Source organism: Meles meles, chromosome 1 (assembly GCF_922984935.1).
Source record: "Meles meles chromosome 1, mMelMel3.1 paternal haplotype, whole genome shotgun sequence".
NCBI classification, from domain to species: domain Eukaryota; kingdom Metazoa; phylum Chordata; class Mammalia; order Carnivora; family Mustelidae; genus Meles; species Meles meles.
Window position 1 is genome coordinate 215,821,837 of NC_060066.1, and position 17,323 is coordinate 215,839,159.

The window sequence follows — 17,323 nt, forward strand, 5'->3', positions numbered from 1 at the left end:
CCCCGCCCCGCCCCCGCCCCAGTCCTCACAGGTTCTCCCCCCCGGGCTCCGCCCCCGGCCTCGGGCCCTGCCCTCGTTCCCGTCGCCCCCAGCGCCGCACGGCTCCGCCCCCGCCCCGCCCCCGCCCCTGCCCGAGTTAGGGCCGCCCCTCCACCCCTCGCGCTCCCGCCCCCCGCCCCTGTCCGCTCCCACGTCGCCTCCAACCCCTCACGGCTCCGCCCCCAGCCCCGGTTCCCGCCCGCGTTCACGTCGCCCCGCCCCCCTCGCGGCCCCGCCCCCGTCCCTGCCCGCGTTCACGTCACCCCCAGCGCCGCACGGCTCCGCCCCGCACGCTGCCCGTCGGTTGCGCTAGGACGCGCAAGGCCGGCGCCGCACGCTGGCGTCATCAGGCAGCGCCCGCGTGGGCGTGGCCAGGCGGCTCCCGGGCCCCCGCGCGTCGCGGACATGGCCCCCGCCGCGGCCGGCCCCGCGCGGGTCGTTCGCGCGGCGCAGAAAGACGACTACTACCGCGGCGGGCTGCGGGGCGCGGCGGGCGGCGCCCTGCACAGCTTGGCGGGTGAGCGCGGGCCTGCGGCGGCAGGGAGGGCAGCCCAGCGCGCGTCCGGGCGGCGGGCGGGGGCCGCGGGGCTGGGGGCCCCGAGCGGCGGGAGAAGCGGCTCGTGGCTACGCCGTGTGCCGCTCCCGGCGCTTCGCAGACGCCGCCCCGTCAGTTCCAGACGTCGTTCCGGGTCGGGCTCCGGCCGTGCGCGCCGTGTCGCGGCGGAACTTGGGGGTCCGTGGGCGCGTTGAGCTCGTCTGAGGTCGCCCCGGCCGCAGCCGCCTCGCTGGGCGTCCGGGTCGCCGCTCACCGCCCTGCGCTTGTGGCCCGTCTGGGTCCGGGACGGTTGCCGGGGCGGGCCCTGCAGGGGGGACGGCTGCGGGGCGGGGGAGGCCCTCCGGGGACCCGGCCAGGCGGGACGGCGGGCAGCGCGGACTGCGCTTTGGGACGGCGTCAGCCTGTGGAGCGGCGGCTGGACCTTGGTGGATCGCACCCTGACCGCCCGCCGCGTGCGCCCCTGCCAGGCGCGAAGAGGTGGCTGGAGTGCAGGAGGGAGGTGGAGCTGCTGTCCGACGTCGCCTACTTCGGCCTCACCACGTTTGCAGGTAGCCCGGCCGGACCTGCAGACCAGGGCCCGGGGTGGGGTGCGAGGGCTGCCGGCAGAGTGAGAAGCTCCTGGAGCCGCTTCCCAGTGTCCCTGGAGCTGGCCCAGACGCGGTCTCGGGAAGGAGGGGACCCTGGGGCGCTCCCCTGGAGGAGAGGCCAGGCCCTGGGCCCCCGCTGGAGCCTCTGAAACTTCCAGGGTGTCACTTCTGTGCCCTCCTCTGTTCCTTTTTGTGTTCCTGGGGACCTTTGCCCTCGACTTTGCCCAGGGTGCCGTGGGACAGTTTCTCTGTAGCTGAGTTCCGTGGTTCGACAGGGGTCCTGGCAGTAAGCCCTGCCGCAGGGCAGGGTCAGCAGGGCCCCAGAAAATGCGGGGACCCGACGGCAAAACCCAGTAAAGGGGAAAGAAAAGGATGGCAGGGCCCTGCCTCGGTTTCTCAGGTGGGCCACCCCCACACCCTCACCCGGCAGGCTACCAGACCCTCGGGGAGGAGTACGTTGGCGTCATCCAGGTGGACCCGTCCCGGAGCAGAGTGCCCTCGAGGTTGCGCCGTGGCGTGCTGGTGGCGCTGCACACCATCCTGCCCTACCTGCTGGACAAGGCCCTGCTGCACCTGGAGCGCGAGCTGCAGGCCGATGCCGACGGCCCTAGGCCCTCGCAGGGCAGCCTGGCTCTGGGCGGGCGTGGCCGGTCGGGAGCCAGGCACTGGGTGCGCCGGCACACGGCCACCCTGGCGGAACCGCAGAAGAGGACGCTCCTGCGGGCGGTGGTGGTGCTCAGGCAGGGCCTCGGCTGCCTCCAGCGGCTGCACGTTGCCTGGTTCTACATCCACGGTGCCTTCTACCACCTGGCCAAGAGGCTCACGGGAGTCACTTACGTAAGTCACCGTGCTGTTGGGACTTGGTTGCGTCTGGCTGCTGTGTGTCCAGCTTCCGGCGGCGGGCACAGTCACAGGGCTGGAGCCGGGATCCTCTCCTGAAAAACACGGTTCTACTGCGTCGCGTTTGCCAGCGGAGCCTAGGAAGTCGACCCTGAGGAAATGGCTCGTCTGCCTCCCCGCAGCCAGCACTTGCAGGGTGCCGGCCCCAGGCTCCAGGCCCCCGGGCCCATGCCCACTCCTTCACAGCCGCCCTGCCGGAGGGTCAGGTGTCGCAGTGCCTCCTGTCCCTACCGGGACTTTCCCTGGGCTGAGCCTGCCAAGCAGTCCCACTTTTCATCCTGTTTCTGTCCTGGTGCCTTTGCTTCCAGATTCACACAGGCAGTCTCAGCTCAGGACCCTGATCACGAGGGTCACCCCCTTTCTCGCTTCCCTCGGCAGCACTGTCTGGAGCACCTGCGTCTCCGGTCCAGCCTCAGCCCTCCACGTGCGCTCACGAGAGCCGCCAGCTCGCCGCCCCCAGCGTTAGCTCGGGTGTGTGCTGAGCTGCCGAAGCAGAGGGGCCAGACACACGGCCTCAACCCAGGCAGAGGGTCTTGCGCTCCTGGGGTCTTTTCTGCACGGACACGTGGGGCCGGCCTGGCTGGGGGGCCCCAGCTAACGGGAGGGAGACCAGAAGCGGAGGACAGCTAACTTCCCCTTCGGGGGCGTGGCCTGGTGGGGGCACGTCAGTAGCTGCGCTGTCACACCACAGTCTGTCGCGGTGGGGGGGCAGCTGTCCTCCAGGAGCCGCTCTGCTCACGTGACGGAGAAGCAGGTTAGCAGCCGTGCCTGCGCGGCTTTTTCTCCTGTTCCCCTAGGCTGTTGTTCTCAAGACTCCTTGCTGGCACTTTCCTCTGAGCTGTGAGTCCCCCGATGCACCCCCCAGGTCCTCGCCAGCAGCCGTAGGGACTGGACTGCAGGCTTGGAGCCCTGTGGCTGTCTTCCTCACTGTCTCCTCAAAAGTGAGGACCTGCGCTGTCCAGCAGCAGCCCCCGCCTGCACTCAGACCTGGCGAGGTGCTCCTGCCCCCCTCACTCGGCAGAGAGACCCCGTGATCGCTCTCTGTCCCCCCTTGTGCCAGGACGGCAGGTTTGGGCCTTGTTCGATGGGGCACTCTACTGTCGGGGGCTTGTGCCAACTGATCATGTGACTGTCCCTTGGGGTCCCTGACAGCTTCGCGTCCACTCTCCAGCTACAGAGGACCTGAGGGCTCGAGAAAGCTACAGGCTGCTGGGAGTCCTCTCCCTGCTGCACTTGGCCCTGTCCGTGGGCCTGCAGCTGTACGGCTTCCGGCAGAGGCAGCGCGCCCGGCGGGAGTGGAAGCTGCACCGTGGCCTGTCTCTCCGCAGGTGTGGGGGAGGGGGGGCGAGGGGGGCTCCTAGCCCGGCAGCTGCAGCCCTGCAGGGGGGTGGGGGGGTCAGCAGCGGGGGCCGAGCAGAGCAGCCCTGTGCGCGGCATTGCTGCTGGGGCTCTGAGCCGGCATTGCGGGACTCGTGGTGAAATCTTGTTCTCCCTGCCCTGCCACGAGGAGCCACGCGGAAGAGAAAGCTGTTTGCAGAAACTCCACGTGTACGCTGTGCCTGGAGGAGCGTAGACACCCCACCGCCACGCCCTGCGGCCACCTCTTCTGCTGGGAGTGCATCACCCAGTGGTGCGACACCAAGGTGGGTGTGCCCGGGGTCAGCAGCGGCAGTCCCAGAGCGCAGGCCTCACGGGCGGGGGCGCTGGCCAGCCCAGGCGGCCGTCCAGGAATCAGGAAGCCTGTCCCAGGTTTGTCTTAGGATGAACTGCATACGGGACGTACCTGGAGTCGGGGGCTCCAGTGGCCCGTCCAGAGGCATTGCTGGGAGGTAGGGACAGCAGCCGGGCTGTGCGGGTCCATTCCTGGAGTCGCCCCCGTGCCCCAGCCCTGCCGCTGCCCAGAAGCCCGGCTGGCCTGCAGGAACAGGGCCTTGTCTAGCTGGACAGATGCCCCGCCGGGACGGCCTACATGGGTGGGAGCTGCGTTCAGGGTCATGCCCGTGACCAGAGCAGGGGCCGCCACACCATCTCCTACAGCCGCACCGAGGCCAGTGCGGGGTGGGCTTCCTGGGCCTCCAGCAGCCCCGCCGCCCAGGCCCAGCCCAGATCCAGTTTTCTCCGGGCTGAGGGTGGGAGGGCCGCACGGGTGAGGTGGGCGGACGAGGGGCGGATGTGCCCCTCCCAGTCGAAACCTCCTGTTCTCACCTGAGGATCTCCACCTCCAGCAGCGGCCCAAGGGGCATTCCTCAGCCCATGTCTGGGGTTCACAGGGGCCACGGCCTCAGCCCGGCCGCCCTCCCTTAGAAACAGCACCTGTGAGTGTCCGCGCTAGTGGGTCCCCCGGGAGTCACTCAGCGTCCATGTTGAGGGAATCCCCCAAGAACACAGGTGCCATCTCCCGCAAGCAGGTGGCACCAGGCAGGAATGCCTGGGGCGTTGAGTGGGAGGTGAGTGGACCTTCCTGGGGACAAGAGGGACTCCAACCTGTCCTTAGGAGCAGGGCCCCTGGGATGGGGCCAGACAGGACCCCACACGCTCCTCTCAACACGACGCTCCATAGCATCCGAGTGGACAGACGGGCTGCCTCCCTGGCTTGGCCTCTGCTCCCAACTCCATGCCCCACGCCCCCCCCTCCCCCCCCGTAAAGGCCCTCCCTTCGGGTGTGTGACTTCTGAAAAAAATGCTTTTTTGAAATGGTTTTCATTTGAAGTTGAGAGAGACGTGCGCACCTCCCACGTTACTGCAGGTGCCGATGTGGGAGGGCCCGCGCTGGGGGCCACCGGCCACAGCGTTTGTGACCCTCCTCCTCCCCCTGCAGGCCGAGTGCCCCCTCTGCAGGGAGAAGTTCCCGCCCCAGAAGCTCGTCTACCTGCGGCACTATCGCTAGCCCGAGGGCAGAGGCACAGGGGACTCCGTTCTCAGGAGAGACACCCCGTCTACTCTCAAGGTCACTTTCACTTGCACAGGAATCTCAGATTTTATTTCATGTCACGTAAGAAACTACATGAGCGGGCGCCTGGGTAGGGCTCAGTGGGTTAAGCCGCTGCCTTCCGCTCAGGTCATGATCTCAGGGTCCTGGGATCGAGTCTCACATCCGGCTTTCCACCTGGCGGGGAGCCTGCTTCCCTCTTTCTCTGCCTGCCTCTGCCTACTTGTGATCTCTCTGTCAGATAAATAAAATCTTAAAAAAAAAGAAACCACATGAGCAGCTCGGGGACAGAAGCTGGACCTGCCTGCGGAGTGGCAGGTCTGAGGTCTCTGTGCCGAGTGTGGGCCGGCACTTGCCCGCTCAGTCGCCCCAAGCCCACGGTGCAGGGGGCAAGCGGCAGCTGGGGCAGAGCCCACCAGGGGGTCCGCTCCCCCCCCCACCCCCGCGGTACATCTGGGTCACTTCTTCAGGAGCTGGACTGTTGGACAAGGTTGTTTCCATCCCGTCCCCAACCATACAGTGCAAAGTTAGTTCCAGAAATGGGACCAGCCATCATGTGATGAGAAAAGGAGTCTGTATCAGGCGCGCAGCACACGGTTGGGGTTTGGCCCGAAGGGGCAGGTGTGGGCACAGCAGACAACGGGGCTCACCCGCTGGTCAGTCCGCCAGCCCGCTGACCTGGAAACCTTGCCCTCATCGGCAGAGGCAGGCCGCTTGGCGGCTCGGGCACGTTCACTCACAGGAGTGGAAAGACCCCTGTCCACCTGCAGCACGTGGCTTGTGCCTTCTCACACACGTTTAGGTTTGTCTGCTGTTCTAGAGGATGAAGTCTGCATCTCGGCCGAGGTCTGCCCAGGGCTCGGGGTGCACAGCCAGCCTGCAAGGGAGGTTCTCCGCCTTCACACCTAGCCCACAGCTGCCTCTCAGAGCTGAGCTCTCCCTGAGGCCTAGGCAGGCTGGCTGTTCACGCCAGGTCACCGCCGTGTCCAGCCTACTTCCTGCCGTTTTGTGATTTTAGGGTCTTTTAAACAAAGTAACTTGTGCCAGAGACTCTACTGCCATGAGCTTCCATAAGAAACAAGCTGCACAGAAGTGTGGGTGCGTTAAGAACGTCATCAGGGTGAACAGAAGGTCCTATTTCATAAAGGACGAGAACCTGCGGTCAGGATGTCCCATTCCCTGTGCGAGGCTGCGGCCCAGGCTTCTGGCAGAGGCCTGTGCAGACCACTCCGGGATCTGAGTGGACACGGTCACCCGGGGATGCATCGCTCCACCCTCCTCGGCTACTACGGGCCGGCTACCTGAGACAAGCCCCCATCACCACAGGCCAGACTGAGGGGGCCCCAGGAGAGAGCTCCACACTTCTGAGGCCGTTGATGGACACCCTGACCACGCACAGACAATTTCCCATCACTTAGGCCTGAGCATTTAGCAGGAAAACGGTACGAAAACAAGAGTCCAGAGTTTCAAACATTTCTGGTGCCACAGTGTTGTATCAAAGGTACCCATTCAGGACATCGTTTAAATGCCAAGATTAAGATACGCGATCAGGTACATAAAAGGCTTTCATATGGCCTCCTAGAAGTGAGAGTAACTCGATCTCAGATACGCAAAAATTGGCCCAAAAAAGCCAGACAGTAAACACATTCAGTGCCTACGACCCTAAGACAGATGGGAAACCGGGCAGGGCTACGAGTCCGCAGCGCCTGAGGCCGGGAGGTGACCCAAGGGCCTGCCCCGAGCTCCTGTGCCCCAGAGACCGGCCCAGCTCAGCGCCCGCTCACAGGCGGCGCAAGCTGTCGTGTTTCAGATAAAGACTCCACAAGAAAGGGGACACTGTCTTTAATAAAGTTGGAATTAAAAAGTCACTTAGTAAAATGTTTATGAGTACTTGTTTTTATCACATCAAAAAAGTTGACATGCGGGTCAGAGTTCTGTTCTCCCGTAGAAAGTGAGAAGCCGTGTTAAAACCCACAAACGGGTCTACCCTTGCCAGCTTTCTGTAAAGGGGCCATTGCATGAGAACAACTTCAAATTAATCAAAAACAGCTCTTCAGGTATCAAAGAAATGTGTCAAAATAATTCCAAACAATTAAAATAGAATATATATATTTATAATTCCAGGCCCTCCAAAGCAATCACGGTAATTAAGAACGAAGTTTTGAGTCATTATGATAGAGACCAACGTGAACCATCTCTGGTGAGATGAAACAGGGAAACTGGCATTAGAACCCCCGAGGTACTGGCAATCACCTTTCCAATGTTCTTCCAACACGCAGGCATCAGGTTAGCGTCCTCCTCCAGCTGGGTCACGGGGCCAAGGCATCCGGGCTGGGGGCAGCTGGGCACAACCCGGCTGCCACTGTGCAGGTCTGTCCAGGCCGCCCGACAACAGAGACCGCCCGCCCCTCCCCACGCCCCCACCCGACTGTCCGCCCAGCCAGCCGTTTACTAGAATTCTGTCCATCTGAACACTTGAATGTCACTGAAAAATAAATCAATGCAATTTGGTTTAAATGTCAGTTTCTTCAAGAACCTGATATTTCAGTTACAAATAATTGAAGCTCCTTTTTAAAAAGAAAATTCGACTCCCTCGAAACCAACTACTTTACGCGCAGGAAGAAGGCATTGTTACAGCGGCTCAGAACCGTGCTCGGGCCCCGGCGCCCCGGCCGGGCGTCTAGCTCGCGAACGTCTTGCCCGCGTCGTCCTTCCCCTTGTACGTCCTCTTGCCGTGCGTGAACGGGATGTACCGGTACTTTATCATGTGCTGGGGACAGAGACACTCACTTTAGAGCAGCTTCACCATGAACCACATTTCCTCCAAATCTGAATCCTTGTCCTCTCCACGCACAGGGCAAGGAAACCAGGGTGCCAACCAGCTTCTCGTCCCCTCCCCACCAGTGACCCAGCAAACCCCTCCCGAGCTCACTGGAAACCCCGAGGGTCTGGGAAAGGGTGTCATGACCCCTTGCACGCAGGAAGGGCCGGGCCGGGCTGGGGACCCCTACGACACCCCCAGAGGCGTGGGGATAAAGCTGCCCTGGGAGCCATTTGAGTGATGTCAGCGTAACACACGCTGACTGGTGGGCCCTGGGCTCTGAGCCCCCAGGACGACGTGCCAGTGAGGCCAGCATGGCAGAACCGAGGGCCCCTCCCACCGGGCCCCAGGGAGCGGTCTGCACTGGACAGGTGCACCACAGGACACATCAGTATTGGCCACCTCGGCGGCATGGGGCTGTGCCATGCCCATGGCACAGGGCTTCGTGACGCTCCGAGAACAGACGAGACCCAAGCGGGGCTCTCAGCACCTCCCCAGGCGGCGGTGCCCACCCGCACTCACCTTTATTTGCCTCTTCATGGTGATACAGAAAAGCATGATGAAGTACATCACCAGGATGGGCCAGAACACCGGGACATTGAACGCCTCAAAGAAGGTGCAGGCCATGGCCACGAGGATGCCCTTGGTCGCCGCGTGCCTTAAAGCAGGGGAGGAGGTCAGCGCGGCCGGCTGCCCAGCCACCTCGGGCCATGGCAGCATCCCTGCTTGGGGCAGCAGTGGCGCAGTGTTTCCTACAGAGAGCGCCACGTGGAACCACAACACAGCAGTCCCTTAGTCCCTCGAAAGCCCCCGGTCACCTTCCAAAATTAGAGTATGAAACGTTCGGTGAAAATGTGCAACCGCTCAGGCCGACGCGGGCATCTCACATCTGCCCCCTGGAATAAGTCCCTGATGCCCGGCAGGCCCCGCCCCTGGACCGTGCCCCGCTGAGACCCTGGGCCCCCAGGCAGCCCCCTTCAGCTCCATGCCGAGCCCACTGGGCTCACGGCTCTACTCAAAATGCTCCTTGGCGCTCCCTCTCCGAAAGGCCAGCTTCCTCGGAGTGACACGCAGGGCCGGCCTGCCCGCTGTCTGTTCCCTGCCCGCAGGGCCCTCACTCCAGCCCCGCACACCCGACGGGCGACTTGCAGAGTGCTGCCGCAGCCCACAGCACCAAGAACACAAGGGTGTGGCAGCTTGTCCCTTCAGCTCTTGGCTCCAACGAACACAGGACAGACAAGGTCACAGCCTTCAGGTGGTGAGGGTCACCTTCATGCACGCTTCATGCATGACAGCAGGGTCACCTGTCCACCTGTCACAAGCATCCTCGTGCAACATCACACAGATGTCCCCACCGCCAGGAGGCCTGGGGCACAAGCCAGTCCCATCCGAGCCCTACCCCAGCCCTTCATGGAAAGCAGGTCTCCCCAAGGCAGCGTCCCCCCCAGAAGGGCCCAGAAGGGGAGGCGGTGGGAGAGCAGCACACAGGCCGGCCGGTCCGAGCAGGGCAGCCAGAGCCCGCGCACCGTCCTTCCGGAGGCCCGTCCGAACACACCCAGGACCCTCTGCCCAGAAGCAGCTCCTCTTCTGCTGGCTCCGAAGAGCCACCAGGCCCCCGGCTCTCCCACAGAGGTCCCTGTGACCTGCCTCCGCGCCCCACCAAGTACCGCGGCTCACATTTTGGATGAATGTTCAAAACACACGCAATAAAACTCTCGTTCTTTAAGAAGTCTGCTGGCGAACGAGAACAAAACCCCTCTGTTCTCATTCTTATTAGCCACACTGAGGACAAGTGTCTTTCTCAACTACCCTCAGGAATGAACTCACCAAAATTTAAACTCTGGAAGCCTTCGAATGAAAGGCCGGAACTCCTCATTCTGTTTGGTCGGCAGTGAGGGCCCGTCATCTGAAAGGCAGAACCTCAGTGAGACAGGGCGGGCGTCTCCCCCACCTGCTCCCGTCACTCCAGCGTCTGCACCAGCGGGCCTCACGCGTGGCACACCCGTCTTTGCTATTTCACCAAATGTGACATGGGCGCCTTCAACTGATCTAGAAATCAATTCATTGCTTTAGAAGATTCAGAATAGAATTTCTTTTTTAAAAGAACTACACATTCTAAATGATTGCATAAAATTAAAATGCAGAACAATTTCCAGACACGCGTCAACTGGAGCACACAAAGGGACACAGGAAAATGGGAACACTGACGGAAAAGGAACGCAGAGACGCACAAAGCTTTATCTGCCGAGAGTCCAACTCAGAACAGCTACCCCCTCTGGCACGGAGTCCCCCCACGTGGAACCCCCGGCTGAGCCCCCCACCGAGCACCCCCAACACTGAGCCCTCCTGGCTGAGTTCCCCCACGCTGAGCAGCCCCCAATGCTGACCCCTCGGCTGAGCACCCCCACCAAACTCCAGCACGCTGAGCCCCTCCCCACGCTTAGCCCCCATGGCTGAGGCCCCCACACTGAGCCGGATTGAGCCAGACAGCCCCAGCCCTCCCCAGGCAGGCGACCCACAGCTACACACAGAGTCCCAGGCCTACAGAGAAGCTCTCCTAATCATCGTCTAATTCCCCCAAATGGCAACAAATGGGAGTTTTGTTTCCGTTCAGGTTTTCATCAAATGCTCCACAGAGAGAAACCATAGGCTTCCGGTCAGAATTTGAGCAGCCTGGGGAAGACGGCTGGTACCCGGAAGTACTGGGGTCACCAAGAGGAATCCACGGGCGGGCAGCTGCACCTGGGTTTTCCCCACAGTGGCGACACGTGCTGGCAGGAGGGACCAAGTCCCCAAGTCTGCACCCCACCCCCACCTACCCTTCCCCAGCCGGACAGGCAGGTGTGGACACGGCCCTCCTACCTGGCCCAGGGATGGCCAGGAACAGCTTGAGCCAAGAAACGTTCAAGCCATCATCCCTGGAAATCAGGGAGCGGCGCCACCGCCAGTGGGGCGCACCTGTGGGCGGTCGGGATCCCTGCGGGCACTACCGGGCACAGCGTGCCGCCCACAGAAACCTCTGCACCCCCGAGAAGGGGGCCGACCCAAGGGGCATGGATAGGACTCGAGGACAGTCCTGTCCCTGCTCCCATATACTCTGCCATGCGACCCTGGCCAAGCCAGTGACCCCGCGGACCTCCGCTTCCTCATCAGCAATCCAGGGGGGCAGGAACGCCCACCCACGACGCGACAGTCTAAAGACTCAACCTACACCCCAGTCTCTCGTCACCGACATTCTAAGTACACTTCAAACACCAAGAGGACAGTCTCCAAAGTTTGGGTTTCCAAGGTTTCTAGAGAAAATAAGGCCGTCTGTGAAGTGCACAAAATCCCGAGCCCCCGGACAGAGCCGAGCCGACAGTCTCTACCGTACCTGAGTCCTCCATCAGGGAAGGGTCCACTTTGGGGGAGAGGAAGGCTATGAAAAGGTTGAGGTGGTAGATCCCCAAGGCGTAGGTCACGATGTACCAGCCCTGCAAGACAGGAGCCCCGGTCAGCGCCGCCGCCCGGCCCCCGCCCAAAGCAGCCCCCAGCGTTCCGGGAACTCGTGGCCTTGTTTCGGCTCCGCGTCGAAGTACGCACGACTTGCTTCCAGTCCGGAGACTGCAACGAGGGCCAAGAGGCACGGTGAACGTCCACGACGACTTCGTGCGACAACGGACAAGCCACGGGGCAAAGAACAACCTTCTGCAAGGGGCCACGGGGCCGCACCCGAAGCCGCCAGCTCCCCACCAGAGCCGCAGCAGGGGGATTTCCTCCGAGCCACGCGCCTGAGCTGGGCCGCCCACGGAGCGGGTATGCAACAGGCACTGAAGGGCGCTGGCGTGGACGCCTTGCCCAAAGCCTGCCTGAGGGGCGGCTGCCTGCACCGGCACACGGGATCCGAGCCACCCGTCGGGACGCGCCGGCTCTGACGCGTGTGGTGGGCCCCTCACACCACCACACACTGGTCAGGGCCATTCACAGCCTTTGCCCAGGAGAAATCCAGAACCGGAAAAATCAGGAAATCAAGAATGAGGTTAAAAAAACGTGGAGAGGCGCCCGGGGGCTCCGTTGTTAAGCCTCTGCCTTCGGCTCAGGTCATGGTCTCAGGGTCCTGGGACCGAGCCCCGCATCGGGCTCCCTGCTCAGCGGGGAGCCGGCCTCTCCCTCTCCCACCCCCTGCCTGTGTGTGGTCTCTCAAAAAAATAAAATCTTTAAAACAAAAACAACAAACACCACCACGGCGGAGCCAAACCCTCCTCAGAAGACGCCAAGAGACAAGGGAAGCAGCCCGGCATCACGGACCGGGATTCGGCTCGTTCTGAAAAGTTCAAGTTCCCCGTCAGCCCAGGATGCAGTGCATCGTCCATTCTAAAAGCCTAAAAACTGCACACAAACGAGGAAATCCTCCTGCCTTCGAACTTCCCGGGTCTGAAAGTGTACAGACGGGATGTGGGGCGGAGGGGGCTTCACACCGCAGAGCCACGCCTGCGGCCACAGCACCACACATGGCTCGGAGGACAACGGCGTCCCCACGCCACCTGCAGCCCTCTCCCCAGGTCTCCGGGTCCCTCTTCCCGTGAGAGGATGGACCGAGTTCCCACCCACACAGCAATCCCGACGACAACCATGGTCGACTCGAAGTCAACTGTACCAGGCCGCGCCACCCGGACCCTCCTGCTCCAAAAGCAAAGGGGAAAACCCACGTGCCCCCCACGGCCACACCTGCAGCGTGGAGATGGCAGGGGCTCGGCTCCCAGCCCACACCTACCTGCAGCAGGTAAACGCGAATCATGTAGACGAAGCTCAGGCCCAGCGTCACCAGCCATCGCACAGCGGTGTACGGCGTGGACTTATCTAGCCAGGACTGGTAGATCTAGAAAGACAGGGGTTCGCACGCTGTGGAACTCATAGCGCACTTCCCTGAGCACCGGCTTCAGACTTGACGTCAGCGACACAAAGCAGCAACCACGGGGACCCCCAATTCCTGACACAGGCCCACCCCCGAAGCAGAATGAGTACAGAACCATCCCTCACAGCATCAGCCCAAGGGGTTGCTGTGGGGCCACCTAACTTCACCCCGAGAGCACGAAGAACATGGGCCACCTTGAGGGGCTCAGTCTGTGCGTCCCGCCCCTCCCGGAGCCGGCCCCAGCAGCCCCAGCCTCCGCGCGCAGAACCATCGGCCACAGCCTGATCTCTGCGGCTGCGGAGCTTGGGCGCGGTGGGCAAAAGCATGGAGTTTCCGGAAGGAAATCTTGATTCACCGTATGTGCGCGTGCAGGCACAAGCAACTCGCAGACGTGCGCGAGTTTTAACTTGGTGACTAACTTTTCAACTCGTAATTGTTTACGAAAAATTTCAACTGTCCATCGAAGCAGAGGTACTCATCCCCTGGCCTTCAATAATTACGAAGTCTCCCAAACGTTCTTCTGTAACTTGAACATCGTACGTTTTTGAATTCTAAGCCAAAACATCAGTGCGCGCAACTGCTGACCGCATTGGACGCCCGAACTCAGAGTCTGAGCGCGCCTTCAGGCACTGCCGCCTGCGTCAGGCCTCAGCACAGCCCACAGGGACGCCCACTGGGCAGTGCAGAGCTGGGCCAGGGCCCGTGGAGGCAGCGGCCCGGGGAGAGGACGGTAAGTGCATGGCAGCGGCCACCGCCACCCAGGGGCTAAGAAGTGTTTCCGTGTTTTTAAAGGTCACTGGGGGACAAAAAAACAAGACAAGTGTATGGCAGAGCACACAGGTGGCCTCCAAGGCCTAAACCACGGCCTGGCCCTTTAGGGAAGGACGGAAGACGCGAGCTCATCTGCAGCGCGGGAACGTGGAAAGCAAGGCGGGGAGAGCGGGCGGCCGGCGCCCCGCAGGGAAACGTCCCAAGGTCAGTGGCTTCTCACTCTGTTCCGCTCATCCGCGTCACTTCTTCAACGCACCCTCAGAAACCAACCTGTCCGAGTCTCGTGAAGAATCTGTACAGCACGGAAGGTTTCCCGTGGACCGAATCTCCGACGCTGTCCCCTTCGGACATCCTGTGACTGAGAAACACACAAGAGACTTTAAGTGAAAACGTTCACGGTCTCATCACTTCGCCCTGTTTTCACCAACACGATCAAGCAAACTGTTCCAGTATCCGCGACTTCTCTCTGGGTGTCTCCGCCATGAGCTGTCCAGGAAAAAGAAGCAAGCGAGAGGGGCGCCCGCGTGGCTCAGCCAGTTAGGTATCCGCCTTGTGATTTTGGCTGAGGTCATGACGCCAGGGTGGTGAGACGGAGCCCCATGTCGGGCTCTGCACTCAGCGGGGAATCTGCTTGAGATTCTTTCTCCCTGTGCCCCCCCCCCCCCGCCCCCGTGCTGAAACAAATAAAATCTCAAAGAGAGAGGGAGGGAGGGACCCCGGTGGAGAGCCAGGATGGCGCCGCACTGGGCGGACCTGTGTTTTTGTGCGCGTCACCCAGCGTGGCCTGCACGCCTCCCGCTGGTCCTCAGGAGCAGCCCTCACTGACCATGGAGTCCTGTGGACACGCTCCCTGCGGCTGGTCCACACCACAGGCCACTGCACCCACGTCTCCCTCCTCCTGCCTACTCCTAGGGTTCCCCCCAGCAACCCCTCTCTCCATGCCCAGGGCTCTGTCCAGGCTGCTCCCCAGGGCACCAGCTATGCAAGTCCCGGTCTCCTCGAGGACTGGTCCTCCACTCCACGAACGCCGCCCGATCCCCAGCGAGGGAGCCAACCGCCCGGGCCCCCGCTGGTGGTAAGCGAAACCGAGCTACGTGCTCCTGACTATTCCGACAAGCTGTTGTGGGTCCCGTGAGGAATTAGCCGACGAGAAGCGCGATAACCCAGGGAGCTTAATCACCCGAATCTCACTAAGGACGACAGTCTCAAACAGTCCAAGCCACGCGCCCAAGGTCAGGAGCTGCTGTGCCAGACCTCAGCCTCTCCATGCGAGCACACTGCCGCCCAGACCCGACCACGGAGGTGCTGCTGAAGACGCCCAGGAACGCTCAGCACTGCCCCTCAGACCTGTGGGCAGCACCTCCAACGCGCACCCCGGCAAGGTTGGGGCCCGGAAGCAGACGCGGACTCCAGCTCCACGTCCCTGCCCGAGGCTCCTGCGCTGTATGGCTGTGCAGCCACGGTCTCCTCGCCGCAGGCCGGGCGCTCCCGGACCCGAAGCCTTTCCATGTGCACAGGCCACAAGTGGAACCCACACCTGCCCGGGCCGTGCTTCCCCGTCACAGCCTCACGGTAAGCGCTCGGAACACCCTCTGTCTGACACGGGGTCCGCAGGCCCACGGGACCCTCGACCTCCAGCGGAAAACTTTCAATCACGGTGGAGCGACTCAGACCACCTGGGCGGCCGCCCCGCCTCACGGCTGCATTCCAGGTGTAACTGGCAGAGGGCCAGGCGTGTCCAGGAGCGGACGGGGAAGCGCCCTTTGCCCTCACGAGACGCAGGAAGAACGGAATGAACGGAGCTGCTGACTCACGGCCCCCGGGCCCCAGCTCCCCAGGAGGTGCGTTTCCACACTCAGGTGAGAGAACCCTGTGTTTCAGGACGGGCCGGACCGGAACGCATTCCCCGGGACGGCCGGCCTCCCGGTGCAGCCACAGCCAGGCCGGCAGAAAGCTCGAGCAGCAGGCCTCTTCTCCTGGGGACCCGCACAGGTCCGCTCCTACGTGCCCACAAGCCCGCGTTCCGCAGCAGAACGCCGCCACCCCAACGGAGGCAGGGAACGCAGTAGGAGCGCGCTCTGGCCGGACACCGCTTCTTTCAGAGAAACGTGCAGAAATCACTGCACACGCACGTCCCCCGGCCTCTGACACGCGACACGTCCGCCGGCAGCGGCTCCCCACGTCTCCCGGAGACGGTCACAGTGACGGGAAGCAAGCGCAACCTCCCTCCAGAGTCCGGTCCGGCCACTTTCTAGCAGGATGGCCGGGCCGCCCCTCGTTCCAACCTGCAAAACGGGGAGACAGCACCTCAGCGCGCTCCTCAAAGGCTTCTCCCGGGGAGTCGGCGGTTGAGCCTGAGCCTGGGGGGAGCGCGCCCACCCCGCCTCGCTCGGCGCACAGGAGCCCCTTCCCTCTGCTCAGCTGGAAGGCGGCCTCTGCAGCGGGGCCCACCGGCCAGCAATCCCTGCGTCTCACCCTGGTTTTACCTCGGGCGACTCAGCTCCGACTCTCACCCTGTGTCTCCATCTCCCACCAGGGACGCCTCTTCGCGGGAACCTGCCTGGGCCAGGCTACCTGCTGCCCCCAGAAAGGCCCGGCCCACGGCGGCAACCGGCAGGGCACCTGTTGCACTTCACTGCTGTAGGCCGACGCGTGCACCGGGGAAACGCAGAGAAACACCGTCCCCAGGACGCCCCGGACGCCCCGTCCGTGTCACCCGCGAAACCCTGCTCCGAACTGGCCTGCGCGGGTCTGCGCTCCCCCAGCCGCGAGCGCCGCACTTAAAGCACCGGAGCCAGCGGCCAGGCCTCCCGGTCGTCCCGCTTGCTCCTCCTCCCGCGCTCCTCCCAGGTGCGCTGCGGGGCAGGGCCACGGCGGCTCCGGAGCGTCCCCGCCGCCAAGACGCCCTTCCAGATGCCACGACACTCCCGGCCGAACCGCCGTCCCGGGCCAGGGCTCCTCCCGCCTCGGAGCGTCACCGTCCTGGAGGCCCGCGCCTGGCCGCGGCCACGCGCCCCCGGTGACCACGCGCCCCTGTGACCACGCGCCCCCGGTGACCACGCGCCCCCGGTGACCACGCGCCCCCGGTGACCACGGCGCCCCCGGCCGTGGAGCTGGGTCTCGCTCACGGGGACTCCAGCCGCCCGGTGAGAGCCCAGCCCTACCGGGAAGAACGGTCTTCAGGGAAACTTCGGGGCTCGCGGGCCGCCCGTCCTCTGAGGGCACGACGGAGCGGGGCCCGTCGGACGCGAGGCCGGCCCGGGGGCGCTGTGCGGCCGCACTGTGCAGGGTCTCCAGAGATCACCTTGAGCGACCCCACTCGCCGTGTCGACGCGCCCGACCCGAGCCCCACGGACGGGCCCCGGGCCCGAGGGAGGACCGACGGGGAGGAGCGGACGTCGCGCCCGCAGCCGACCCCTCCCTGCGCGCCCGCGGGTGGGGGCGGGGGCGGTCCCTACGCGCCCTCGGGGGGGGGGTGGGGGCCGCGACCCCAGTCCCCGCCCGGCCTAGCCCGCCGCCCCGCCCGCCCGGACACCCGCCGCCCGCCGGCACCTCGCCGCTCCCTGCGGCCGAGCGCGGTCTCCGAGGGCCGCGGGAAGGAGGACGCGGGCAGGCGGCCGCGCCGGCGCTTCGCACGGTCGGGAAGGGCCAGCCGAGCACTTCCGCTCTGTCCCGTGCGGCACCGCCTCCGGCGCCTCCAAGATGGCCGTCGGGGCGGAGCCGAGAGCCTCCAACCATTTCCGCTTCCGGTGCGGGGCGCCCGGGCCGTTGGGTGGACGCTCCCCTCGGCGGAAGGGACGTGACGGCGGAAGCGCTCCGTGCAGCG

General features: G+C 63.8%; 3 protein-coding genes across 9 annotated transcripts; 2 read left to right on the forward strand and 1 right to left on the reverse strand.

Annotated features, from left to right (window-relative positions):
- Positions 1–403: 403 nt before the first annotated feature.
- Positions 404–7,095, forward strand: PEX10 (peroxisomal biogenesis factor 10). 2 transcript variants are annotated; one of them, XR_006820111.1, is made up of 7 exons: positions 404–556; positions 1,063–1,143; positions 1,613–2,019; positions 3,235–3,410; positions 3,590–3,725; positions 4,901–5,029; positions 6,030–7,095. XR_006820111.1 is itself a non-coding variant. In XM_046017784.1 (6 exons), exons 1-6 carry the CDS (start codon positions 445–447, stop codon positions 4,967–4,969), a joined length of 981 nt encoding a protein of 326 aa, XP_045873740.1. In that variant the 5' UTR covers positions 404–444; the 3' UTR covers positions 4,970–7,095. The 2 variants fall into 2 exon arrangements, 1 of the variants encoding a protein (XP_045873740.1); XM_046017784.1 differs by having other exon boundaries at positions 4,901–7,095.
- Positions 7,096–7,103: 8 nt separating this feature from the next.
- On the reverse strand, positions 7,104–17,195 carry RER1 (retention in endoplasmic reticulum sorting receptor 1). 6 transcript variants are annotated; one of them, XM_046017799.1, is made up of 7 exons: positions 17,050–17,195; positions 13,768–13,855; positions 12,586–12,690; positions 11,206–11,305; positions 9,660–9,738; positions 8,355–8,490; positions 7,104–7,781 (listed from the first exon to the last, which is right to left on the reverse strand). In XM_046017799.1, exons 2-7 carry the CDS (start codon positions 13,846–13,848, stop codon positions 7,692–7,694), a joined length of 591 nt encoding a protein of 196 aa, XP_045873755.1. In that variant the 5' UTR covers positions 13,849–13,855; positions 17,050–17,195; the 3' UTR covers positions 7,104–7,691. The 6 variants fall into 6 exon arrangements, with proteins under 6 accessions (XP_045873755.1, XP_045873761.1, XP_045873799.1 ...); XM_046017805.1 differs by lacking the exon at positions 17,050–17,195 and adding an exon at positions 16,662–16,796; XM_046017843.1 differs by lacking the exon at positions 17,050–17,195 and adding an exon at positions 16,120–16,247.
- Positions 14,230–17,300, forward strand: LOC123929460 (translation initiation factor IF-2-like). The gene is made up of 6 exons (XM_045985182.1): positions 14,230–14,260; positions 14,880–15,069; positions 15,379–15,562; positions 16,142–16,530; positions 16,582–17,246; positions 17,293–17,300. The coding sequence occupies exons 1-6, from the start codon at positions 14,230–14,232 to the stop codon at positions 17,298–17,300; spliced, it is 1,467 nt and encodes a 488-aa protein (XP_045841138.1).
- Positions 17,301–17,323: the final 23 nt, after the last annotated feature.